Here is a 27726-nt window from a genome sequence, read left to right as displayed (position 1 = left end):
GAGTATTACCTCCGGTCAATCCGGCCCATAGAGCCATACAAGTGTTACAAATTAAGTTTTGTTCTATTTTTAATAATTCGCATGACATCAAAACATCTTAGACTAGTGACACATTTAAAAACACTTTTTGTCACTACAATATTGCATACTCGGTTAATATGTCATTATATTATATTATTAAAAAATTTAAATTATCGGCACGTTTTCCTAAAATAACTAATAAGTCTACGAAACACGGCTATAAAATTGTATTATGGATCCATGTTATTTGCTCTAACACAAAAGAACAATCTACTATATTATAATACCTTTAAGTTATCTGTTGCCGTTTCATTACTGTCAAAATACCTGTATGTAATCATAAATTATTTCTCTAGTAAAATTTAAATAAACAATTTTGTTTATGACAAAATTTGTATTTGTGTCATACCTATTACGGCAATACCGGACTCCCGGTAATGTCAAACTCCTTCTATTGTGATATACATATCTACGTAACAAAGCTTGTTCAAATTAGGGATAAAAAGATTATATTATAGGTAATTTAATGAAAAAAAAAAAATACAAATATTTTAAAACATTGAAATCTTATATAGTAATAAAAAATCGCATTTATTGAAATACATTTTTCTTTTGTTAAACTATATTATTAGGTATTATAACTGCTTTTGTGACGATGGTACTCGAAATCAAGTTTAGATTAAAAATGTTTCCTTGTAAGTACTGTATATACTTCCGCTGAAGAGGCCTTTTTTTAATTTTCTTACTACCCATATTTTTATATAAGATTGAAAAAAAAACTATAGGTACCAACAACTGTAAAAGAAAATCGCAGTGAATATCGGAAGTAGGTTTTTCAACTGACTTCATTTTTTCGAATACAACTGCATAATATACGAGTACATCAATTTTTAGGCTACAAAAATATAGACAAACATGCTAAAAAACTATTACATATATTTACATTATCAATGATTGAATCAAATGTAGTATTTACATTTTTCCAATAAACCGCAACTGTAATTGAGTGAAATGGAATGCCTACCAAAATGTTGATCCACTACTCCACTCGTCTAAACTTTATTAGGACTCATAATATTAATTAATTACTTATTGGATAATTTATTTATTTACATCGAAATACTGCTAATAGTATTCTGCTTCAGAATAAGAAATTAAAAATATTGTTGTTATTCAATAAAGTAAAAACTTAAAAAATTGTAGAACTTTTTTTTCTTTTTTCAAAAACGTTAATACTTAGTATATTTTTTTTGAAATGAAATAATGAGTGTTTTACATTAAAGAAACATGCCTAATAAGTTGCTATTATAAAATTACATATTATAATATATTACTGTATATGCAGTGGTGTACCGACACATCGCACTGCAGCTGCAGTTGCAAAGATCGATGTGATAATCACGAAGACGCCATTGATATAATTGACTTTGTCGAAAACTTTCTATTACATCAGCGACGACTAACATCTATTTTCGATTAGAAGAATGAGAACAAATTTACCATGTTACGAGTTAAGTAACAATGTACCTCTATACTTTATTCGATGGTTTTAAAATCGGATAAGATTTGATGGCGTGTAATGTAATACGAATAGGTAACATAGTAGATAGGTATATAATTATGTGCATTAGTTACCCATCTAATAACGTCATAGGGCAGTCGATGATGACTATTAAGATCCGGAGAAAACAATAGATTTGCATCACAGAACATAGATCCGGTTTACCGGTCTGTTTGAGAAACAACCGTGGCTGTTTTACCTGACAAGAGCCTTGACGGTTTCCGGGAACGAGCGCCGCTGCTGCAGCCTGCAATACGGTTTGTCCACCGCCGTTGCCGCGCTAGCAGCAGACAAATGGCATTGATTGTTGCGAAGAATCGGTTTTTTCCGCGGCGGAGAGTGAACGGCCTTAGCCGGTTTGTTGTTGTTTTTTCGGCGTGCCTTACTACCTATACTGTTGTACAGTGCCCGTTGTGCTGACCGGTGGGGGCGAATATTATTATGCATTATTGTATTTGTATAGGTATATACAAGCGGTGATAGAAGGTGGCCGGATGCGTCTTGAAAACGAAAATAGTAGGGACGGAAAAAATACATAATAAATCCGGCTGTTACCGTAATCCCAGGTCAGTCTGTGATCGTTGGAGAAAGTATATTACGGCCGTCCAAGTGAAGAGACTTAACACTGTCGAACTTACGTCTCTACCATACCTTTATTCTGTCACGAACGTCCCAACAGCGCATTGGATATACTGAAACAGGTAATATTTTCTTCTACTTAACTTTTAATTTTAATTTTCGTTTCGTTTTTTAAATTTGGCTTCGATTCGTATTTGTTAGAATTCGCTCATTTTGCGACATAAGTAATCTTTGATTTATTTTTGATTTATAAGTCGATATATTATAATATATGCACTAGGGAGTTCCTTAATTTTCAATTTCAAAATATTTTATGTGCCCATAATTAATTTCTTACAATGCGATTTTATCAAATTAAATTAAATTTATCAATTGATTTTACATCACTAAAATAATAATTTTAATTGAAATATTATTACTTATTAGTGTGTTGTCTAATAATTTAGATTAAAATATTTCTGATTACTTATTTAGTTATTTATCCTATTTAAATTTGACAGTAAAAATTGAAATTTATAATATGTCAATAAAAAAAAATTGTGTTATTTAATTTATTTTAAAATAACTATTATATTTGTATACACTTCATTTTAAAATGCTTAAATTCTTGACATTAATTTGAACCATAATTTGTTTTTTTAATTTCATTATATATAGTGTTGCGGTTGTTAATTAGAGGGAGTACATTTTATTTTTATTCTTAACATAGCATTCTTAAGTCCGAGTAATCGAAATGTAATTTAAATACATGTCCTCGTTATTATATAATAACAATTATAAAATAATATAATATTATACTACTATTAATACTGCTATTAAATAATAATACAAATGAAGAATTAAATATAATTTTAGTATCGGAATGATGGCTTCGTAGCGGTGTTTATCTTAAATTTGGATTCATTTTTCGTAAATTAAATTCAATCGATAAATTAAATTGATAAACCATATACACTTTAATTATTATAAATTATAATATACTTAAATTCGTCATTATGTTTCTTAAATGTTGTTGGTTAATATACTAAAATTCGTATTTCATCAGTAATAACAAAAGAAATTTTATTTAGATACTCTGTATCCAAATACATTGGCACTTACGCCGAAAATATTTTGCGACCCTAAAAATGTTTCGAAGGTCAGCGGGATACCTCACTATTTACAGTTTTACCACCAACTTTATCAAATTTATTAATGCGATTTACGTTAATTTGGTATACCTTCTGGTCTGCGGTGAGATTATTACAGAACACCATTATTAATAATTGTATTATCATAATAAAGCGGTTGGACGAGGAAATGACGAGGTAACGGACACGATAAACGATATTACGTAAACCACCAAGTCTAACATAATAATATTTTTATTTGCTACCGTGTAGAGGTATTGAGTCCGTTAAGTAATTCATAACAAAAATAAAGCATAATCGTTATTATAATGTAATACAGAATATATAATGATGTAGTCCCCGCCGAGGTCATCGATACCGTAGGTAATAGGAGTATAATATATTATAATTATCCACTTTCTCCGTTCGGACAACGCACGCCGATAACCCTCTCTCGTGATGAGCCGTAGACTTATAAGTTATAAGTTACAGCAATATTCATACATAATTCTTTTTCCGCTTTTAAATCATTTTTCTCTCGTTCTCTCTCTTCTAGCTCTCTCTATCACGATCTTCACTCCTCGACGCGCTTATTGGTGTAGATAATATGTGTATCATAGTGGTGTGGGCCGCGCACGTCCAGTTCCGGACGTCCGCATCGTGCCGTGCGTGGGCTGATGCTGCTGACACAATATTTGGATTTCTCAAACTGTTATTATTATACTTCGCATTACGTAAAATCTCCGTTAACTAGACGTGATGATTTTCCATTGTTTTGATTATTCTTATTATTATTACTCTAATTGTTAATATTTGTATAACAGCAGACAGTATACGTCATTATTATACCGTATCTGTATAAAATATAATAAATACATATTATTAAGCTCGTGTTTATTCACTAAGCACTGTATGCTTTGAAGCATTAAGTAAATTGAATAAGGAGCGTAGTTCTCGATTTGAGGGAGGATGCAACATTTGATCGCCTCGAGAGTCAAATTCCGACCACAGTAGGCCGAAGAAAAATCAGCTTCTGTTGACGGCCTACGACCAGATACATTTTTCATAATTTCGGGAACAGTATAATAAGTATATCATTGTAAAACATAATTAGTATAACATAACGAAACGCTTATTAACTATGACATCCCGTGGTGTAGAGTTGATAGATCAAAAAAATTATCGGTAGTCGTATACTTACGGATAAGGGAAATACAGATTCTGTCCACGATCCAAGTTTATTACTTAATATTATAATAATGTATGTATGTATGTAGGCAAATTTTTTATTATTACTGTAGTACGACATTTATTCTAGTAGTGGTACCTAACCATCTCTCCTCAAATACATGAATACATCACATTTCAACGATATTATATAAGACTCGAATTTCTCGGAACTCAGCTCCGACAACAGCCACGGCTCACGGGGAAAACGTGTCTATGGCATAAACCACCCTTTCTGCGCCCATTGAACGGGTACATGTGACCCGTGTATGTAACATTAATATTACGCAATTTAATTATTATTGTAAGACGTACGGGTGAATCGCGTGCTCACTGTTTCGATCGTATAATAAGAACACGTTTTTCGAAAGCGTGCCTTGTGACTGTTTGAAAACTGAGAAACCGAGGATGTAGATGAAGTTTTTATCCAACGTCCTGATCGAAAATACGCATTATATTATTTCGTCATAGAGTAAAAATGTTTCTGGATTTTTTTTTTTTTTTGGTGAACGCAAAGACAATAACGATTAAAAATCTTTACAAAATATATCAAACATTGACTTCAAAATTAAAAAAAAATTATTTTAGGTCTGCTCGTGTGCTGTACTTTTCTTATTGTCGGGTTTTCACTACGAATCGAACGTTTGGTTCGTCACGTATTGCTGCAGTAATTGTTAAACATTTAAGAAGGTGTCTGGCCGTCTCCGAGCTACAGCAGGTTTCGAGCGTCGTCCAGACCATTCGGACATTTCGGTCGTCGAAACGTAGGTACATGCAATAAAGCACAACGCACTTCTCTTTAACGTCTCGTGTAGATGAGACGACTTAAGCTATTCCCATTGAAATTATCTCAACGGCGGTGTAAGAATACGGTGTAATTAAAATAAATAAATAAATAATGGTCGACAACCCTGAAAACTTTTACAAGTGTTGTGGGCACACGTACATTTGGTCGTTACATAATATTGGAAATTTCGCTTTCTGTGACTCATATACGTATAAATAATATCATAATAGTCACGCATAAAACGACCGGGCCGGCGTGTGCGCGTAGGTAGACATAAAAATGCAATTTAGGTATATGTATATACATCTGTATAATATGTAATACACGCGAAAAAGAATGACGATTGTTTTCGCGAATGCCGTCATCGCAAAAATGAATACATCAACGTCGTTATAACTTATAATATAATATTATTCGCGAACCTACCTATATGGTGTATTAAGGTGTATTATGTATTATATTGTGATCCGTTGACCTCGGCGAGACGAGCACCATCCGTACCGCACGTCGTCGGTTATGTTACGTGACAGGTGTCGTCATTATCACATGGCGCGTAGGTAGGTAGGTGGATACCTACACGGGGAGAAAAACGTAAAATTAGCGAACCATTGTTTTCACGTGTCCCTAATACTTTACCTCGTCCTACCACTGCGCCCACACGTGCACACGGGATAAAAAAATCTACCCTTATTGAACAACGATTTCGGGGCGCTTATTCGTCAATACACATCGCGTGTAAGCCATAATCATTTGCTCGGAATCCGAATCGTACGTCTGTGTCGCTCGTTTTCTTTGGCGGCTGATGACATAATAACGATAATACCCGATTTCAAGGTCGACGGCACGTCGTGGCATTGAGCGCGTATGTGGGAACAGCGGCGGAAAAAACCGAATCCGGTGGGCGACGGAAAGTGAAAGCGTTTCGGACTCTGTTCACTTTCTCTTTGTTCGACGGCGCAACGTTATTACAATAAATGCACGCACGCACTCGCGCCATGGCACGCCGTCTTTGAATATAACCGCCATCCGCCCGCGCGTGATCGGAATGGAAAGAGTTTGATACAGTCAAATCAAAACATTAGCGCGTTACCTATATACTGTATACGATGGACACTTGTTGATACAATGATCTTTTTTTATTAATTTTTTTTTTCTTTTGAGAAAATGCAATAATTTTATTGTAAGTACCTACATATTATTATAGGTAATCATAAGCCATATAATTGGCCACGGTCCGTTTTTACCGAACCTACATAGATTAATATGTTTTTTTTCCAAAATATAAAATAAGATTTTATTTCCAATAGACATTTTATTCACACTGCCTACCCTTTTATGAAAAGCGGTTTGAGATCACTGTCGGGTATTTCCATGCAAGACATTTATGACCTCGGTGGCTCGGCTTTATATTATTTACATGCATATATTATTTAACGACATGTAGACGACGCGCAACACATCGTTATGAAATTGTTTTCGATTTTACTCGCACGTTGTAATTATTACTATTATTATTCCGTTCTATTATATATTATACAACATGTCAATATACAGTATACACAATATATTTATATAAATTAAAACGTTTGGCATTGATCGTTTTGAAATCTTTACCATTTTTATTACATTTTTTTTACGCCAAACAATAGATCGCCGCATTCACATATTATAACGTTTTAACATAATATTATAATATATAGTACGCCAATCGCATTGTCGATCGCATTATCACAGCCATTGTAGATCCGTCAAAATATAACTTACCACATTACTTCACTGCATAAAACGTGCATACCATGTGCATGCCAAGTTGGTTTTAAATCTGTTTTTTTTATTATTATTCGAAACTGTATGAATGCGCCGTTACGAAATACGCCGCCCAAACGTTTTTGTTAAGAGTCATTACAGTTTGTCCGACGCAGCAGGATTGTAATATTTTAATATTGACGAACAGATGCCCTTAATAATTGAAACATATACGTAATATTATATTATATTATTATGTTTTTTTTACCATAACGACAAAAGATAAAAGTCTATACCGGCGGGTGGCGTCTGACTAGGGCAATTCTAATTTATAATACACAAATAAAATAATAACAAAATAGCAGTCACAAATCACTGTTAAACATTATCTGGATAATCATATAATATCAAAATAATTTATTGCTTTATATATCAATTTAAATATATCATTTTTGAGACAAGATTTTAAATTTTATTTATATACATTGTATATTGTATACCTAGCATATTACCTATGGGATACTTAATTTATTCGATTTTATTTTCATATTCATTAAGCATTTAGTTTTGTTATGTTTTTTACTTTATTTATCTTGTAGTATATAATATTCTCTGTAAACCCTGTAAATTGTATTACACATTTTAATATATATTTATAAGTGATATAAAATTGTTGACTTATACATATATACGTAATATTATTAATATTTATGGAAAAAATGCTATTTTACGATTAATGTACCTATACAATTGTTTGTTTTTATCTAGATAAATATATGTTGGTGTTTTCTATTGTTTTATGTAGATAATTGTTTGTTTATGTTTGTAGTTTGTACTAATATACTAAAGGTGTTTTTCCCCGTTTGATTCACAGTTCAACGACAATAAATAGCAACAGAATCATGAGATTTTTAGTAACGGGCTCGTTCCTATTGGTCGCGCTCGTCGTGCACGCGACGACTACGGAGGAATGGTCATGGGGCAAGGACAAGGGTAAAAACAAGGAGCCGAGCGTTAAATCCTCGGACTCCGGAGTAGCCGCGGACCGTGAAGGCAAGTCGATCGATTCGTATTCAGCGGCCAACGACGACGGAAGCCAAGAAGTGGAAGTGTCGCCCGCCAACAGCACGGACACGCAGGGAAGGCATCTCATCAGAGACAGACTTTGCGGCTTGGGTCTTATGGAGGTAATTAATTTCATTAAATACGAAGCGATATCGATAAGCACATACTAAATAGATAAACTACGGAGATTATCGCATAATATTTTGATACTTTATATCGCATACACAAATCCGTGCTTTATACTCGTGCATGTCAACTACGACTATAAACTTTATATAATCTGACTTTGGCTTGAGAACTTTAGGCATACAATACAATATAGTTATATATATATATATATATAATATATATATATTGTATATATGCATATGTCACGTTATGAAAAAAAATCATTTTCAGTGCGACGACGACGAGTTGGTGGAACCCAAACGGTATATCGGACCTCAGGATTTGATTTACGCGCAGCCCGTGTCGCTGAAACCTGTTGGACGTCCCATCGCCGCCATACCAGTCAAGTCGACCGGATCACCGCTGTCGTCCGTCGGATATGGCCCACCACGTCCCGTCCCATACCCTGGAAGTTCATCTTCTTATGGTAGCGGCCCATCGTCATCGTACGGTAACGGCCCATCGTCGTCGTACGGTAACGGCCCACCGTCATCGTACGGCAGCGGCGGCCCGTCTTCGTTCGGCGTCGGCCCACCTATACGCAACCGACCCGGCCCTGTGTACGGCATCAGTAGCCGACCACCACAAGTGTTCGAATCCGAAGCCGCAGAGTCCTACCGTCCCAAGCAACCAATCGTGAGCGGCGTACCTTCCGTAACCTTACCGGCCGGCGGCCTACAGCAGCACGTCCACCATCACTACCACCACAGCGACGGCGTCGACGGAATCAAAGCTGCGTCGTCTGTCGTTGACTCGGGATTCGGCCCGATCAGTGGCCCAATCGGTGGCCCAATCGGTGGCTCTCTTTACGGAGGCAACGACGGTTCTCCATCGTTGTATGGTCAAAGCAGCACCTTGTCCAACAGCTACGGCGGCAGCTTCGACAACTACGAGACTCCAGGTGGCCCACTTTACAAAAAACAGCTCAACATCAACGCACCACCACAGTCAAGTAATAGTCAGCCCGATACCCGTCACGTATAGTGGCGTATTCACACCTTAACTGACCAAAACAAAAAAAAATAAAATAAAAAAAATTTAAAAAAATTATTAGATCCCTCCCCTCTACTCACCACCAACGACATTACGCCACTACGCGCGTATGTGATATTGTATCTCTATACCTGACGTGTGATTTCGCTTGTACAGATTCCTTAAACGGACCATACACCGGTGACCGGTACCCGTCCTACGAAACTCCAAGAGCTGACAACTACGGATGTTATTGCGTACCGTACGATCAGTGTCTGCCACATGAAGTTGCTCGCAAGGAGGACGGTATCGCGGGTATCGATCCAAGGAACTTACACCAACAAGGCAAGACCGATATCGAAGCCATCGGCCTAGATGAAGTGGTAGTCACTGACGGCAATGGTACCATCGTGTCGCACCACAAACCGACCGCTGACGTGGCCACCGACAAGCAGGCCAAGGCACGCCGGCGCAGGGATGCCCCGCAGAGCAAACAAGACGCAGAACCGGTAAGTGCCTACACCTAGCCCCTCAACTCAAAACTACCCTTAAATACAAAATAATTTTACGACATTCGAGAACAAACCTGTGGATAATGTTTTACTATATAAACATACTATATATAGTAAAATATCTTACGATTTACATAATATATTATTATACGACGAAATATTACATTACTCTATTAGACTATATCATACATTATTATAAGCCACTATACATAAATATATTACCTATAATACGGTGCGATACTTTTGAACATATGACACTACATGCGATGCCGCTGTGACTTATATAACGTTTGAAACTGGACTTTTTAGCGGTACCTCGAAAGACCTACTTCGGTGGACGACTTAATCAGCAACGGATATAACGTGGAGATTCCATACGACGACGACCACACCGATGGCGTAAGTGCAATTAGATTCATGTGCGCCAAAAACTAACAAACACACATACACACACATTTATACTTCATACTAAGTGGCACTTTGTACTTAATGTTTGCAAAACTTTTCAAATCGTAGCCACTGGAGGTTTGAGTCACGTTTTTATACACCGCATTTGTATGACTTTGTCTCGGACTGTTTTGTTTGCTATTGACACAAATCCTTGACACGCATTAATATGTAAAAACAAAATGTTTTCTACGTATTATTGTCAACGAAAACAATTAAAATCGTATAATTATCATAATAATAACTATTTATTAATGATGAAAGGTCGTATAAATGGATTTTAATTAATCACTATTGTAAATTAACGTAATTCAAATTTCCAGTAGTCGATATGATAAAAAAAACTTTTAACGCTTGACACACTTGATCACAATATACTCACTCGATACATTATACGTTTGACTAACGGGTTTACATTTACCAGCATAAAAAAAAAATAAGGAATGAGTTGAAAATTGCTAACTACGCATACCTAACTAAAATATTTATACAAATAATAACGATGATAGACCGTAGACTCGGAAAAAAGAAAAGGAAAACACCAAAAAAAATAAATATTACTTCCGTTCGGAAGTGTTGCGAAACGCCAATGTATATAATATCATGAAGAATATGAAAACTATTTTTTTCCTGCGTCTGATTTGAATCTACATATCTACAGTAGTATCACAATCCACAACACACAATAAATACATATATATTTATATATACCTACATAAATAGGTAGTATTTTACGAAATTTTCTACGTCCAAACACTATAATAACACACAAACAGTAACTAAGTAACTTGTCAGTTTTTTGAATAGATAATATTTCAATAGTCATTGAAGTAAATAATATTGCACATATGATATTTGTATGTAGTTTGCTCTAGTATGCAATAATATTGTTCGTCTATATAGTAAACTTGTCTCTACGCATTGTAGAATTTTTACACGAATATATTACGAAATGAGAAAATTAAAAAATTATATTGACAAAGACAAGTATGTGTACCACGTGATAATGGCCGAGAGAAAGACCGAACGTGTCTTCTAATTCTCAACGTTTGTTATGTTAATATTGAATGACGTAATACGCAATGTACATACGTACGTTACATTTTATTTTGTGTTAGCATTTTATTTCATTAAATTTCACTCTACACAAACGGTCAATGAACGCTGATGATTTTTTTCCGTGGTATGAATATGATTTAAAAAATAATTCATTTTTATTTTCATAGTTTACATACATAGCAAATATACTTTTCGGATAATAACACGATTGAATTTAGATCACAAAACAATAACAATAACAACTATAATAAAAATATAAATATAACAATTTCCATGTATTGTACATCAACTAACATTTGTTATAACTCATGAAAACTTACTTATTCATCTTAACTGGACCAAAATAGTTCGAAAAAAGATGCATATATACGAATATTTCGCGATTATGCGCTTACACTTGAAAAACGATACACTGAAACGAATATATATCCGATCTTACGATGATATCTGACAGCTATAGGGCAGCATTATAGGTTTGATCGGGTGGTGTGTATATGTGTTTACAGCGAAAATTCGGGGGTCTACTCGGGGGCAGTTCAGGAGGAGGCGGAGCCGTGAACGAGGACTCTGACGACACCGGAAGTTCCGGCGTCAAAGTCCGACCCACATTTGGAGTATCTTTTGGACTACCTTCCGGCGGCGGTGGCGGCGGTTCCCCCTATCCAATCAGCCCCTATGGTCCCAATCCCTCGGTAAACCCGTATGGTCATTCCCTGGGAGGTGGTAACGGCCTTAACTTGGGCTTGGTCAGTGTTAATCCACTATTATCGTTACAAGTCAGCAAAGACGAATATGGAGAGAAAATTGTCAAGCCTTGGGTGAACCTACACGTGACACCCAATGCGGGTCTAGTACACAAAGTCGGTGATATCGTGCATAAGCTTAAATCACCACACCACTACGGTGGTGGTTATGGACACCACGAGTACCCTCCTTCATACCTTCACCAACATAACCATTACCACGTGCAACCTCCACCTCCACCACCCCCATACTATCACGGTAGCCCTTCATATCACGGCCCATCCAAACCATTCTATCATTCCAAACCATATTACGGTGGTGGATACGGAGGGGGCAGTTATGACGGAGGTTATGACGGAGGTTATGAAAGTAATGGTTATAGTAATGGTGGCTATGCACCCGATTATCACTCGTACAGAAACGAAGAATATGAAAACCACGGTGATTATGGTTCATCAGCTCCCGGTGATTATGGTTCATCAGCTCCCGGTGATTATTACGGCCAGCAGCACGACGATTTCGATTCGGACTCCTACTATAGAAGTTCAAACATAACCGGTAGTAATAACAATGGTAATAACAACGGTGGTTACAATAGACATGATGAATCGTCGTCGTTCGGCGCCGCGGGTAGTCCAAAAGTATCTTTTCCCAACGACCGTCAGTCCACGGGGTCCGTTAAGTTCGTAGGTGGCGGCCAACGGCACAAAAGAGATGTGGAAGAGGTGAGATAGTTAAAACATAACATTGTTGGGTTCCTACCAACACTAACACGTGGTGGTACAAAATCAATGTTCCAATCGTCTCGGTGAACGGAACAAAGTCAAATGGAGTCAACGTGTTAATATCTAATGGCACATTTACCAAAGGTTTCAAGTTTATGCCTGCAAGTCTGTTTTTTGAAAACAAGAATAACGTCTTCGAGAGCCCCTATTTAATATACAAATGCATATGTGTAATAAGAATTCAAAAATGCTGTATAACCACATAATTTCCAAAAAAAAAAAAAATCGTACACCTTTCTGTCGAGAAGTTTAACTAATGTACGAAAAAATTCTCGTCCCTAATTCTCATATTCTATTTGACTTGGCTCTACCACCCAGCTAAATATAACACTAATCGCTAAAAATTACAGATGTTTGGAACAACAAATTGCTTGCGATCTTGATTCGTCGTCGCAAACGATCAATTGTATAATAATAAAATATTCTAACTAAATGTCTAGATGTACATACAATATATTTACACGCTTCAAATGGGGAATTGTCCGATGATAACCACTGCAATAACATCAAATTATAAGAATAATACCATCCCGAAGTCATTAATTATTAACAAAATGATACTATAAGCACTCAAATTAGAATTTTATAATAGGTACCACGCCATTTTTTTTGGTTCAAACATATTTATATTTAGAACCAAAAATAGACACTAAACACATTGTTCTTTTATACTTTTTTTACACTCGCTTAACTCGTTATGCTACTCGGTCCAACGCCTCTCATTTGACCTGGATCACACTAAACACATTACAAAACATAACTTTATTAACCGTTTTGGACATACGAAAATTGTCTAATTATAACACATATTCAAATAACAATAACATTTTATAACATTATGCCATCGTCGTAATTGACACCACTCGAAACGTAAAGTCATATACTCAAACGGACAATATGTGTGTATGTATAGCGTCAGTCATCTTATTCGGCTAGCGGCCGTTGCGGACCTAGACAAGTTTGCTGCAGACGACCACCCTCACCGCCCATCCACTCAGGTTCATCTTCCAACTACGTCAGCGCCGGACAGTGCGGTAAGAGGAACACACACGGAATCACCGGAAGGATCAAGACACCGGCATACGTGGACGGAGACAGCGAGTTTGGTGAGTGGCACTACAACTAAAACCTATTTTAAAATTATACTTAAATCGAATAATAGTATACGTGTTAAATCTAACGTTACCAAGTGTAGGTTATTATATAATAACTTAATTACATTATTTGTACTCATTGAATGATATTTTTGTGCGCAGGTGAATATCCGTGGCAAGTGGCCATCCTCAAGAAGGACCCTCAGGAAAGCGTATACGTCTGTGGCGGTACCCTAATCGATTCGTTGCACGTGCTCACTGCCGCCCACTGCATCAAGACGTGAGTTTCAATAACGTTAAATTATATATTTTATTTTGCCAACCCGGTATCCAATTACGTGTTTTAATCATTGATTATTGCCTATTTATTTATACACACAGATATCATGAACAAGACTTGCGCGTTCGTCTGGGCGAATGGGACGTAAACCATGACGTGGAATTCTATCCGTATGTAGAAACAGACGTTGTCAACATGGTTATACACCGCGAGTTCTACGCAGGCACGTTGTACAATGACCTGGCCATACTCCGCATGGACAAGCCAGTCGACTTTGCCCGAAACCCACACGTAAGCCCAGCCTGCTTGCCGGACGCGTTCTCTGACTTTACCGGACAACGGTGCTGGACGACCGGCTGGGGCAAAGACGCATTTGGCGATTACGGAAAATACCAGAATATCCTCAAAGTAAGTTTTGCATATTGTAGAAAATATCAAAATTCTAATCTCAGCATTAGTATTAATGCGAATTTTTTTTTTATAATATTTAACATTTCTTTGGGAAAAAATTTGTGTTTTTAATATTCACAATAGGCTATTATATTATAATATATATATAATATATATATATATATATACAATATTAATAAGAAAAGCCGGAAAAATTCCTTTTCTATCCATAGGTACTCGATCGGCTTAGAAAACAGGATTTTCAGTCTTTTAATACTATTATTTAGAAAATACTATTACATTTAGAAATGAAAATTATGATTATAATAATAAAACAGGAAACGATGATTTTCATAATTTATTAAAAAAAAAAGTAAAACTGTAACTTTTTGTGCGTAAATGACAACACCGGGAATCATGAGCGTATGGCGATTACGTCAAAGAAGAATTAATTATTTATTGTAACACCAGTGAACCATTTTTTTTTTTTGCACATAGGAAGTGGACGTTCCAGTGATTTCTAACCGCCAGTGCGAAACGCAATTACAGCAAACTCGCCTTGGGTACGACTTCAAATTGCACAACGGTTTCTTATGTGCAGGTGGAGAAGAAGGAAAAGACGCTTGCAAGGTATGTCGATAGAAAAACGTCTTAAACATCTCTAATACATAAACACATTAATTATTGCCTACGTTACAAATTTACAATGTTAGATAATAATATCATAATACAATATGGTTATCAGCATTAATTTGAAGAAATGCATTATAAACGATAAATAAAGATGAGCATATTAGGTGAAATGCCCTATGTATTAATTTGTATGGATCCTCGATGAGGTTTTCAATAAAAAAATATTTTAACATTGTCACGGTCGTTATCGTAACGACCGCGGCTGCTTAACTAAGTTCACTAGAGTATGACCCACGAACGGTCATAAACATTATAAAATATAAGATATTATGTATAATATCCCTCATCGATTATATACGCAACCTAATGTTGCACGCATTATACTAAAATATTTTACGTAAACCAAAACTTCTATCAATATAATTCGCATTTCTTTTTGACTTTTGTTTTTTGGCTTTTCTTGTCTAAAAAAATAAAAATAAATAAATTTAACCATTATTATAATTGTATTTAAAAACAAAATCTGTTCGCGATTTGCCATTTGGAGACTCTTACATTATTTTCGATAGTTTATATATTAGATATAACTTGTGTACTTAATTATTATATTCCTCTTCAACAAAAACTTGTGTTCAGTCACTTGAATTTATTTCATCAACAACGATTTGTTATACTTTAAAGGGCGACGGTGGTGGTCCATTGGTCTGTGAGCGCGCCGGTTCGTGGTATTTAGTCGGAATCGTCAGCTGGGGCGTGGGATGCGGTCAGCCTGGTGTCCCTGGTGTCTATGTAAAGGTATCCCACTACCTGGACTGGATCAGACAAATCACCAACAAATACTAGAAAGAAAGACGAATCCAAGCGGATTATTATTATTATTATTTTTTAAATTATTTATTTTAAATGTATTAGTATACTTACTATATTTTATGGAATTGTCGTGTCGAACAAAGAAATTGATTTTTTTTTACCCCATGTTAGATATTATACTCTATTAATATTTATTAATTGTATGTAGAAAGATTCCTGTGTAATATACACACCGTAAGTGTATTGCATAATATTGTATTGTATAATGTATTAGTAGTTTGTTTCGAACAACATTCGTAAACTCGACAATGTCGAGAAGACTGATAGGGTTGTTTTTATGATTTAAACGGAGGAATCTGAAATTCTTGATAAATTAAATAAAATACAAATTAATTTCATTCGAAAACATAACTATCGTATCTTGTATGTTTTCTTTAATACGAACCCCAGTATATTATACTCATGCGTGTTATTATAGTAAGTTACCATTGATTTTTCTATAATATATTATTATTATTTCACCACTTAAAACTATGTAAGTATTGTGCCACAGTGGTAGAATATAAGTAAATAATTATATTATGTATCTGTTTTTACACTAATTATGTACCTATAATGTTATAAACTTTAAGTATTAATTGTTTAACATAATAATATTATATTGTATTATACAAAAAGTACTTGTAATAAGACAACGCCTACAACCAATACTTGTAAATAAAAAATAACTTGTGCTCTTAACATCTGTATAAGTAAATGTTGTACCTATAATACATATTATTATAGAAATAAGTTTCTATTAATTGTTCCATTTAAATTATTATTATTACTATAAAAGTTTGTATGGATCCAATAAAAATATATTTTTGTATTTGAAAGTATAACTGGTGTTTTTATTTTATTTTCTTACCTCCATTCATTCATTAAATTATATCCGCAAAATGGCCAAAATGTGATATTACAATTTACGCATGGCTTCGTAAAGAAACGAAAGAGTATTTACAAGCCTTATTGTACTATATTTCTACCTGTAGGTTAATGCCATTGAACCATTGTAGAATTATTATAATTTATTCTTTAGTCATAATATCAAATATTATAAACATACCTATAAACTATTAGTTGTATAAGATCCAACGTAAAAGTAACTGATTATAGCTAGTACACTAACCAATAAGCCAACCATAGTCAAAAGAAAAAAATATGTATACGAATACACTTTATAATTATACAACAATACAAATTAAAAACAAGTAATAAAAATTAGAATTAGAATTTTTAATGTAGGTACTGTAAGTCGTCCAAGTAAGTTTTCACTGAATCACACACAGGATTATTATATTATAGACTTACCTATAGTTAAGTAACAAAGTGCCATCTAATAATTGACAATCATTTTATCTGTGAGATTGTTATTATAATAAAATAATATGTGTTTTAATTATTTCATAAAAATAAAAATATATAAAGTGAATTTTTCGATTCGAGTTCAATAATCAACCAGTGGACTTTCATCCTTTGGATCCATCACAAAAATAGAACATTAACTCAACAATAAGTATATCCATAGTTTTATATGCATATATATATATATTATATATTATATATGTATATACTTTATACCTCGTAAAGAATATAGTATGTTCTCATGAATATTTTATGATATTTATTTATACGTATTTATAATACGTAATAGTGCCTAAATAAATAACACATACAAATCTGAACTTAGTCCTATAGATATATAAATAATATTGATAATTATCGTTGCATCTGAGTTGGATCCCAGAAGTTAATTACATGCAGTATACTCAGTATACTACTTGGGCCTCAAATATTTTTTTCAATATTTATATAACAACAGGTGTCAACAACACATTTTACGTAAATTGTATACTCAAAAGCTGTCCAAAAGTAAAATGCAAATGTTTACAATAGGTGCATAACAATCATTGTTTAATCATTGTTTAAACTCGAATTTTATGCAATGAATGCAACAAACTTATAACGAAATGACATGGATAATAGTAATAAATGATAAATCGTAAAAACACATTTGTTGTGGTCAAAATAGATCATACTAAGTCCTAATTTTGTTAAAATGGAAGGGAAAATGTTAATATGATAATAAAGTACTTATCGAAAAATATTTGGGACCCGACTCAGATGCAGCCATAATATTATTATATAGACTTTATTAATAAAGTTAGGTTAAGAATGTCGATATTATTTTAAGAACATCAATTATATTTTATTAAATTGCTTAATATAATAATGATATTAAATATTAATATTATAGTGATGTGATGCTTCGTTTATGATCGAAACCACCTTTCGGTAATTATTTGTAATAAGTATTACATTCATTTTATATTATCACGGAGTCCCGCCTATAGGTATAACTGTATTTTGGTTACTTGACAACATATTTTATAATAATTATTATTAATTATAATAACTAGATACTGCATATTCGTATGCCGAAGTAGTCTCGTTCTATCTGTGCTCGTTGCATTATTGCTACCAGGTAATGGGTAAAGTAAAATGTTAAAATATTAACATTTTATTTCAATATACGTTGAATTGTATACTCGGTATAACTAAGTAACTTGTCCAATATTAACATTTAGATCCTTTCGTATTCACTCATTTGATATTAATCTGTCACTGGTACACTGCACCGGAGATAAAATAAATGTTAATAATTGTTTCTCCTACCACGTAACAGTTTAAACTGCTTTCAGTGCATCAAGCGATTAAATAAATCTACTGTATTTTATTTTTTTTCTTAATAATCAATATTTTCTAAAACTCTCACATTCTTCTTAATATAAGTATATTTCTTATCGTTATCCCTTGAACACTCTAATAATGTTATTAAGTAATTTAATTAGTTAGTTGTATATATCTATTTGTGTTTATTATTTATAGTATAATTTGTAATTTATTATTCTATTTTTCTTTTATACATTTATTGAGCTAATATTTACCGAAAATTAAGTAAAACAGTAATAATAATAATAATCGTAAAAATTCTTCATTTACACCAAACAGTCGGTGCGTTACTTAAATCCAATTCTCTGCTCTTGTTCAGCGTCCGCTCGTGCTCAGGTGCCAAGCCCATGGCCCGCTGCAACTCCGGTCCGTAGATGTCGGCCCGGTCTGGCGCCAATGTCAAAGCCAATTTGAGCTCATCAACGGCTAAGTGTGCGGTATTTAGCTCGACCAACGCCCTGCCTCGATTGTAATAAGCATCGGCTCGCCAACCCACGTTTCCTTCAACCGCTGGCACCATTAACTCCAACGCCTGCGAATGCACATAAATTGTATTTCTTTACTGCATGGTGATTCATCGAGCACGCCCCCTTTTATCTTTTAATAATGTATTTATTCAAATTCTGGTTTCAACAATTTTTTAGTAGGCTAATCTACTCAAATATCTAATAAAATCTAAAAAGTACTTGGAAAATACAGATATCCATAAAATACATCTCCTTAAAAATAAACATTATACGGGATGGTTCTAATTTTATTAATAAAATTTATATCCCTACAGCATGTTTCTTAAATAGTATAAAAATATAATTATTTGAAATTATTATTTTTAAGTATATCACTCCCTCACACGAGCGCATATTTTATCCCCTACACACTTATGCTACTCATACAGTCTTTTTTGAAAAAATTAAAACGAATAGAAATACATTTTATAATAATCATTGAAATTACTAAACCTTTTGAGTAAAATATACATCACAATAAATGTCCACCAATATTTTTATTATTAGCACGCGACGCACTAATTATAACATTTTTTTTATTTTAAAAACCATAAAATCGCATTCAAATTATTTGACGACAAACAATGCGTCGTTATTAAGTTATCAAACTCAATAAATGTAAAACATAATTAATTTAGCGGTTTCATATTCACGTGTAGTTAAATGCACGTGAAACTGCATGTGAAATGAAACATATATTATTAGAACAGTAATTACAAATATTTTAACTATTAGTTTTTACGATAATTATTAACATGTGTTTTTTAATATTGTATTATAATTTAATACGTTTGTCGAATATTATGTTTTAAATGAACGTGAACAAAAAACACGTGATCATATGAATCTTAATTCACATTAATATTCAAGGGCTTTAATAATAACGTATAGGTCGCAATTACCTAAAGGCTAAAATAAGGAATATTTTAAGCACCTATATGACTAAATATAATTATGAAACCACGACAAAAACCATATATATATATATATATTATTTGATCATATTTAAAATTAATTTTATACCATATTCTTTACTTACGGTAGTTGCGTCTTCGACAGCTTTATGATAATTTTTCATTTGAACTTGCGCTTTAGATCTATTCAAATACAAAATAGCCATTTTTGGACTCAACTTTATCCCATGCGAATAAGCACTTACAGCTCCTATGTAATTTAGTTCCGTCATAAATGTACTATGAAAAAAATAAATGAACAAACTATTATAAATGTGAAAATTAAATATATATAAATTTATTGACGCCAAATACCAAACATTATATTCTATTTTGAAGTCATCATTAAGAAATAATAGAATGACGTGTTTTGCGTTTGAAATCTTTTTTGTACATGTTAGTATGTTACCATGTAGGTATTAACTATAATAAGTGGTAATAATGCTTAATTTAATTTAAAAATAACTTCAGTATCATTCATTTATATTTTTTTTTTCATTCAAAAAAGGTATGAATTAAAAAAATAAAAAGTAGTAAATAAAAAATTATACCGTTCATATATTACTGTTATTATTACAATTTAAAAAAAAACCATCAACAAATGATTTTTAATATCTCTATCATATCTAATCATCTGAGTAATCCTAAATCACTAATAATATAATGATAATAATAAGTTACTCACTTTCCTTTTTGTAAACACCATTCCGGATCATGTTCTTCTGGTCTTAAGTCTTCTTCCACGAACCCTGCAGCCCTTCTGGCAGCAGTCTGCTTTTTTAACCACTACAGTGTATTGACAACCGATATTACCATAATGTATTTTACTCCACAATCGTAATAATTCAACTACAATATTATTACTATACGTTTATAAAGTTATACCTCTTGTTCATCAGCTTTAGTCGATTCTCTACTCGGAGTAGTAAAGTGTCTCGGAGTAAAATTAATCTCAATCGTTTTAAAAGTTCTAGGGCTTGGCAATTGATCAATTGGTTCATTTTCTATTTCATAGATCTTAATCGGTTCATCGGTTGAAAAAATATCTTTATTATTTTTCTCATTTGTTCCTATAAAATCCACAAAACAAATAGATATTAAATATATATTAGAAAATTTTATTACGTGTATTCTATTGATGTTAAAAATCTTATTCAGGCTTATTACTTTTTTCTTTTCAATTGTAATTATTTTAAAACAACCAGTTTATTTATAATATTATTATTTATTTGGGTTGTATTTATTGCAAAGTTAATATAACCTACATATTTTAACATTAAAAGTATCCATTGATCTGACGATACAACCAACAAAAAATTCTGGTTGCACAACTGTCATCTCATAATATTCTGATCACAGTTTATTATCATTAAATTATTATTAATTATAAAAAACGTAATTTTCTTACTTTGATCATATGTAATTTCTGTTTTTGATTTCCACGTACTTAACTCTTTCAAAACTTTTTCTTTCTCTTCGTCACGAATACTTTGAATAAGTTGGTGTTCTCTGTTTTCGAAATCTATTTGCTCCTTGACAGCTAATCGGTCTCGTTCTGTTTTTAAAACTAATACATCATACAAATACCAATAATTAATATATTGCAAACAAATCGAAAATTGAATAATTTATTTTTCTTTAAAATTTAAAGTTTAAATTGTAATACTGTACAATCTATATATATATTTTTTTTTGTTTTGAATAAAAGAAATAAAAGCAATATAAAATATAAATAAAAAAGGTAACTAAATAATTGTATTTTCCTTATAATATGTAAGAAAACAATTCAGTGATTAAGTAAATCTATAAATTACCTAACCTAACCGTACCCTAAAATACAATTTTTATTTCATATATTTCCCATACGCCCCTTATCAGTAAAAGCGGGGTAAAGTTTTGTTTTAAAATTAAAATTGATTATATTTTTAAAGTTTAATAAAAAATGAATTTAAGTTCAAATTTTATCTGGAACAGTTTTCGAAAAAAAACTAAGTTTGGATTTATGTTTGAGTTCATTAAAATTTAAGTTCAATCCATTCCAATTTTTATGATAGGTACCTAAACTGTAATAGTAATAAGTAATAACTAATAAAGTAATAACTGTATACACGGCCGGTAGACCTATTCATAACCTCTACAGTATACAATATATTCTAATAAAGAAAAGTACTAAAATAAACTTTGTATTATTTAAATAAAAACATATGATGTCTATCAAATTTATGTAACAATTAATTTTATAAAATACACATACCAGTCTTTTGTTGAGATTTATTCTGTCGTTCTTTGATAATATTATTCAAAATTTCACATTTTAACTTTTTTAGCTCCTCTTTCGATTTCTTAAGCGTCAAACATTCCCAATGTACACTATTTTTCTTTTGTAACTCAAATAAAACACAACCATTGTCAAAAGTGCACTTACTACATTCTTCGTTTATTTCATCCCAAAGAATCGCTTCAAAAATATGCGGTAAACAGCTAATCTGCATGCGTAACAAATACACACATTACGATAAGATAATATACTGAGTATATTTTTAACAGTAAAAAATTATCTCGAAAACTATAATTATTTTAAATAATTTTTCTTTATATTTTTTGAAATCATTACAAAACGTTTTTGAAGAAAATTATATTTTTAAAATGTTGTACAATGTAATATGCTTACACTAAAATTATATTTAATTACCAACGATTTTATCTGGTAGATACATAAATACTGCAGTTAATCTTACTTTTAAATATTTATTAGATGTAAGAATATCAGCATTTTTCTGAGAGACATGTGGAATTTTAATTTGTAAAAACAATTTACATTCAGTTTGCCACCAAGAAAAGTCTTTTACGATGATAGGCATTATATTAAATTTAATTTGAGCGTATTGATTTTTCCTAAACACATATGATGACTGACTACTTACATAATAATGTAAGGAAAAATAATTGTAATCGTCAAACAATTGTTTGTTGCCATGGTGTCAACAATGATGGTAGTAACAAATAAAATAAATTATATTATGTAACATATACTCGTATAGGTACGAACCCCTTTTTATGTTGTTACCTCTCGTTATTACTGTTAGTAATATTTTTTAGAGAAAATATAGAGAAATTAGTTATAACTTTCAATAAAAACAACAGATAAGTTTGAAAAATTGATCATTAAATTCGATAAATATTTGTTATATAGTATTTATTACGAATATCATACATTGACATTTACAATTAATAAATATTTCTAATACTAAACACAATAATATACTTGTATTTTAATAATCAACGATTATAAAATAAATTTGCATAAAGAATAATACTATATTTCTGAAATAATCAATGAAATATATGTTTTAATTAATTGCAAGAATACAACCATAATTAAATTGAACCATTAAACTTATCGAAACAATTACATAACGATTATTATAATATTAGGTAAAAGACTTATATTAAGTATATACTGATATACCACTATAGCCAAATACGTCATTTCATTACATGTTTATGATGTTAAATTAATTGTTCTGAAGTCAATAAATCAACTGCATATTTCACTGTTCCAGGCGCTAATGTTACTCCGTATCCTCCGTGTCCATAATTGTGTACAATCTAAGCAAATAGATTTAACTAAGTTATTCGTTATTATTATATATACAATACATATTACACGATAATTTACCTCTATTATCGTACGTATCAAGAAAAAAGTGATCAATTTTCATAAGAAAATATCGGATATTTTAAATTTAAGAGCTTACCACAGTATCACCGATATGTTCCGTTTCTACTCGTATTTTGTTCCTATAAGGTCTAAGACCAACCCAAATCTCGTAGTCCGTTTTTAACGCTTCTTTTAATGATGGTAATAATCTTATACAATTTTCTAGTATTTCTTCTGAGTTGCGTTCATTCACCTGTTCGTTATGACTGCCAAAATGTCTACATCCACCGAGTACAACAGTCCCGTCGCTTATTGATGGAATTATATAGGTGTCGGAATCGTAATAGTAAAATTTATCAATCCAAGGAGCTTTGACCTACAACATAATAGTAAAATTGTAAAATACCATTTATTTAATTTTATGATAAAGTATTATACCTGCACACTCAAAGTGAAATACTCTATTGTATCACTTGAAGAATATATTAAAAATTAAATGAGTTATTAGAAAAAATATTATTATTACATATAAATAGTATAGATAAATTAACAATTATCAATCTGCCATTTCACAAATATATTAATTTATTATTTAAGAAATTTGTAATAAGCTTTTATTTATATAAACTTTAAATGTTGTAAAATTATAATAAAAATATTCTACCCGAATTACTTGTCCACGAATAGGCAACACATTCACATCATTACATAATTTTCCGGCTCTGAGCCCAGTGCAGTTAAAAACAATATCATATTCGCCACACAATTCTTCGAGAGATTCGATTTTTCGCTTAATAATAGTTACACCATTATCATTAATCCTATAAGAAAAAATATAGCAATTTTATATTCAAATAATAATAAGTAATAATAGTAACTATTGAAATACAATTTTATTAATTAAATTTTAAATATAACTGTATGACTAGCATACTTCAAATTTTTAGATAGTGAATAATTATATATAGTTTAAATAATATATACTTTTTTAAAGCCCATGGTAAGAACAGTTTACATTCAATGACTATTGACGTAAAGAAGCTACCATAGTTTATTATAGATTGACTTTCAACAGATGAATGCGCTTTTAATTCCTCATCGGTAGCTTCTCTGAAGTCTGGTGAACAATTTTTCATGTAATGGTTCTAATATTAATGTATACATTATAGGTAGGTATAATATTTACATATAAATATAAACTTTCAAAAATTGTCTTAATGTTTTAAAGATAAATGATTGGATCATAAATCATTATTATTGAAATACAATAATGCATTATTATTACTTACTTTTATAATATCTGGATTCTTAGTCGAAAACATGTAACCAGAAACTTCATTTATTCCGCATGGTCCATCCCTACTTTTTAATAATTTTTTATAAAAACTATAAGAATCGTTAACCCATTTCCTATAAAAAGAAATGCAATTAGTCGTCAAATTATAAAAAAAACTTTAATTTCGTTTATAAAATAATTAAAAACAATTTAAACTACAAAAAATATTATAATAAATAAATCATAGCGTTACCTATCTTAAATAGCTAACACTAACTTATAATTAAACACTTTTAAGAGGACGTCAGCGCACTATTTGTTTTCTCTCCTTAAAGCATGCACAACATAGGAAATTTGCGGCCCACTAACTTTGTGTAATTAGCTTTAGCATTAAATTGAATTGACCTATTACCAAACTTAAAAACTGTCTGTGTTATTATGATAACTATTCTACAATAATTCGATAGTCAATAGTCATACAATTTATGAGTGTAGTAAATATTAAAATTTAAAAATGATTTTATACGACAGAAAAATATATAGATAATATATGAATTGTATCAAATTTATCTAGGCGTGTTTCATAATACTATATTATATTTAATCAAGTATGTTTAAAATTTTAATACGTTGGATTTGTATTAATTACGCACGATAAATAAAAATTATAATAATAATAAAAATAAGATTATAGGTATATATAATATAATTGCAACAGAATCAATTTTCGAAAGCTGTGTGTTAAACAATATTTTTTGACATGTTGTTAGTATAATATACGTAGGTACAAATTTTTAAGCAATCCTTTCTTAGAAAAAGTGACATATAATTTACGAAGAGAAAAGCAAAATTTTTCCAAATAAATCCCTGCTCCTTTTATAAATTGTCCAAGGGATTTATTAATTACCATTGTGAATACTAACTATTTTTTTCTTCTGTGACCAATGCTAACTCTTTATATATTTATGCAAAAAATGTATTTGATTTTCATGACTGAAATAAAATTCATGTGTGAGCTATGTTAGCCTACATGTTGTAGAAGTTAAATTCTGTGATGAAAATTATCTTTCAACCCGTCCGAAAACCCAAAGAATATTCGTATAAAATTGAACACCAATAATTAGTCAAAACTCAAAAACTATGGATTAGTATAATGAATATCAAAATATAAAATTGGCGTTTGATTTTTTTTTTTTTTATATATAGTAGATAACATAATAATAAGGTAAACTTACTGAGAGATTTCGAGGCTGGGACCGAAAACGTATGTGTCAGGCCGCAATAGTCCAGCTGCGCCATCACTGAGCGTCTCTCCGTTGAACTTATCCGCGATCAAAGTTACATCGTAATTCGGATGTCTCCTTAGAACTTCCAGCACTGAATTAACACCGATAATACCCGCACCGACAATGGCCACTTTTTTACGCTGCGATGTCGCCATTTTAAGAAAACAAAATGTATTTATTTGTTTTATAAACAAACGTAAATCTAGCAGAAACGTAATAATTACAACACCGTACAAAACATGCGTGTGTTCTGTAGGTACTACAAACAGTACAAACTGCAATAATAATGTATTGAACCGATAAAGCACTTCGATTTAAATTGTATACGATTAACGATAATTATAATATGATGTGATGTTTTACAAATGCGTATTACTCGACCGGGTCATAATTGATAAGTTTAATCATAGTAGGTAACAATTAAAAGATATTAAAACTTGACTAATAAATATACTTGTATATGTACAAAACGTTCAAACTATACCAACACGATTGTATAGTAAGTATATTATACAATAAATAAATAATAATTGAGTAATAACAATAAATGAAAAAAATACTTTAGGTATACCAAGTGACCTATTTAGTAGTATTTAAAGTTAATATGTATTATGTGCTGAGTAGAATGGAATAGATTTTGACTTTTGAGTATCACAAAATGTTAGTCCACTAGGAATACTCTGTGTATCTAAACTTTAAAGATTTATAACTAATAAACTAGCTAGTAGTTACTAATCCAAAATTTGATTTTTATACATAAAAACACTTTAAATTATATTCTACTATAAAATATGAAATGAATTTTTAATTTTTATTCAATATAATAAAAACTTAAAATGCGATTGTAAGAATATTGTTTTGTAATGACTTAAAAAATATTTTCAAACATATTTATTATTTTCTAAAATAATGAGTATTTAATGTTTATTAAATGGATCATCTTGTATGATATAAACATAGTATTAGAATACATAATATATGATTAATATTAGATGATGTTCGACACTGTGGTGATTAGTTATTATAGGTACCGCTGTAGTGATATCGTCATACACGCTCATATTTTATATACGACGATAGTCGATAAGGTACAATAATAATAAGTTAATCATCAAGATATTGAATTATTCATCATCGTTACACATTGCCTACACGGCTACACCACCGTGTTCCTTACAGAATATGTATTTGACTATACTCGATTATTAATTACGTCAAAATAATTTGTTTCGATTGATGACTATGTATTGAAATAATTTATTATTTTATCGTACTGTCCT

The 27726-nt window shown here is 31.6% G+C and overlaps 3 protein-coding genes across 4 annotated transcripts; 1 reads left to right on the top strand and 2 right to left on the bottom strand.

Annotated features, from left to right (window-relative positions):
• Window positions 1-2087: 2087 nt before the first annotated feature.
• On the top strand, window positions 2088-16873 carry LOC132919420 (uncharacterized). 2 transcript variants are annotated; one of them, XM_060981009.1, is made up of 10 exons: window positions 2088-2283; window positions 7905-8217; window positions 8495-9215; window positions 9413-9744; window positions 11760-12722; window positions 13696-13888; window positions 14039-14156; window positions 14258-14564; window positions 15045-15176; window positions 15861-16873. In XM_060981009.1, the coding sequence occupies exons 2-10, from the start codon at window positions 7933-7935 to the stop codon at window positions 16020-16022; spliced, it is 3213 nt and encodes a 1070-aa protein (XP_060836992.1). In that variant the 5' UTR covers window positions 2088-2283; window positions 7905-7932; the 3' UTR covers window positions 16023-16873. The 2 variants fall into 2 exon arrangements, with proteins under 2 accessions (XP_060836992.1, XP_060836993.1); XM_060981010.1 differs by lacking the exon at window positions 11760-12722 and adding an exon at window positions 10057-10146 and having other exon boundaries at window positions 2099-2283.
• A 1980-nt stretch (window positions 16874-18853) lies between these two features.
• On the bottom strand, window positions 18854-23281 carry LOC132922266 (dynein axonemal assembly factor 4-like). The gene is made up of 7 exons (XM_060985684.1): window positions 22962-23281; window positions 22478-22709; window positions 21632-21790; window positions 21109-21293; window positions 20909-21009; window positions 20310-20463; window positions 18854-19296 (listed from the first exon to the last, which is right to left on the bottom strand). Exons 1-7 carry the CDS (start codon window positions 23082-23084, stop codon window positions 19027-19029), a joined length of 1224 nt encoding a protein of 407 aa, XP_060841667.1. The 5' UTR covers window positions 23085-23281; the 3' UTR covers window positions 18854-19026.
• A 121-nt stretch (window positions 23282-23402) lies between these two features.
• On the bottom strand, window positions 23403-26743 carry LOC132922267 (D-aspartate oxidase). Its single transcript, XM_060985685.1, has 6 exons — window positions 26396-26743; window positions 25174-25294; window positions 24869-25029; window positions 24549-24705; window positions 23982-24260; window positions 23403-23832 (listed from the first exon to the last, which is right to left on the bottom strand). The coding sequence occupies exons 1-6, from the start codon at window positions 26599-26601 to the stop codon at window positions 23734-23736; spliced, it is 1023 nt and encodes a 340-aa protein (XP_060841668.1). The 5' UTR covers window positions 26602-26743; the 3' UTR covers window positions 23403-23733.
• Between the last annotated feature and the right edge of the window lie 983 nt (window positions 26744-27726).

This window comes from Rhopalosiphum padi, chromosome 2 (genome assembly GCF_020882245.1).
Source record: "Rhopalosiphum padi isolate XX-2018 chromosome 2, ASM2088224v1, whole genome shotgun sequence".
Taxonomy (NCBI): Eukaryota; Metazoa; Arthropoda; class Insecta; order Hemiptera; family Aphididae; genus Rhopalosiphum; species Rhopalosiphum padi.
Note: the sequence above shows the minus strand (reverse complement) of the source record. Positions and strands in the feature narration are given on the sequence as shown.

Bases quoted from the DNA above. Each gene is read 5' to 3' on its own strand.
- LOC132919420 (XM_060981009.1), top strand. From the start codon at position 7,933: ATGAGATTTTTAGTAACGGGCTCGTTCCTATTGGTCGCGCTCGTCGTG. The intron at 9,216-9,412 runs GTAATAGTCAGC...TCGCTTGTACAG, and splicing joins CAACGCACCACCACAGTCAA to ATTCCTTAAACGGACCATAC. The intron at 9,745-11,759 runs GTAAGTGCCTAC...ATGTGTTTACAG, and splicing joins GCAAACAAGACGCAGAACCG to CGAAAATTCGGGGGTCTACT.
- LOC132922266 (XM_060985684.1), bottom strand. From the start codon at position 23,084: ATGCCTATCATCGTAAAAGACTTTTCTTGGTGGCAAACTGAATGTAAA. The intron at 21,010-21,108 runs GTATAACTTTAT...AATACACTGTAG, and splicing joins CTAAAGCTGATGAACAAGAG to TGGTTAAAAAAGCAGACTGC. The intron at 20,464-20,908 runs GTGAGTAACTTA...TTTTTTTCATAG, and splicing joins TGGTGTTTACAAAAAGGAAA to TACATTTATGACGGAACTAA.
- LOC132922267 (XM_060985685.1), bottom strand. From the start codon at position 26,601: ATGGCGACATCGCAGCGTAAAAAAGTGGCCATTGTCGGTGCGGGTATT. The intron at 25,030-25,173 runs GTAAGTAATAAT...CATTAATATTAG, and splicing joins AGAATCCAGATATTATAAAA to AACCATTACATGAAAAATTG. The intron at 23,833-23,981 runs GTAAGCTCTTAA...CTATTTGCTTAG, and splicing joins AACATATCGGTGATACTGTG to ATTGTACACAATTATGGACA.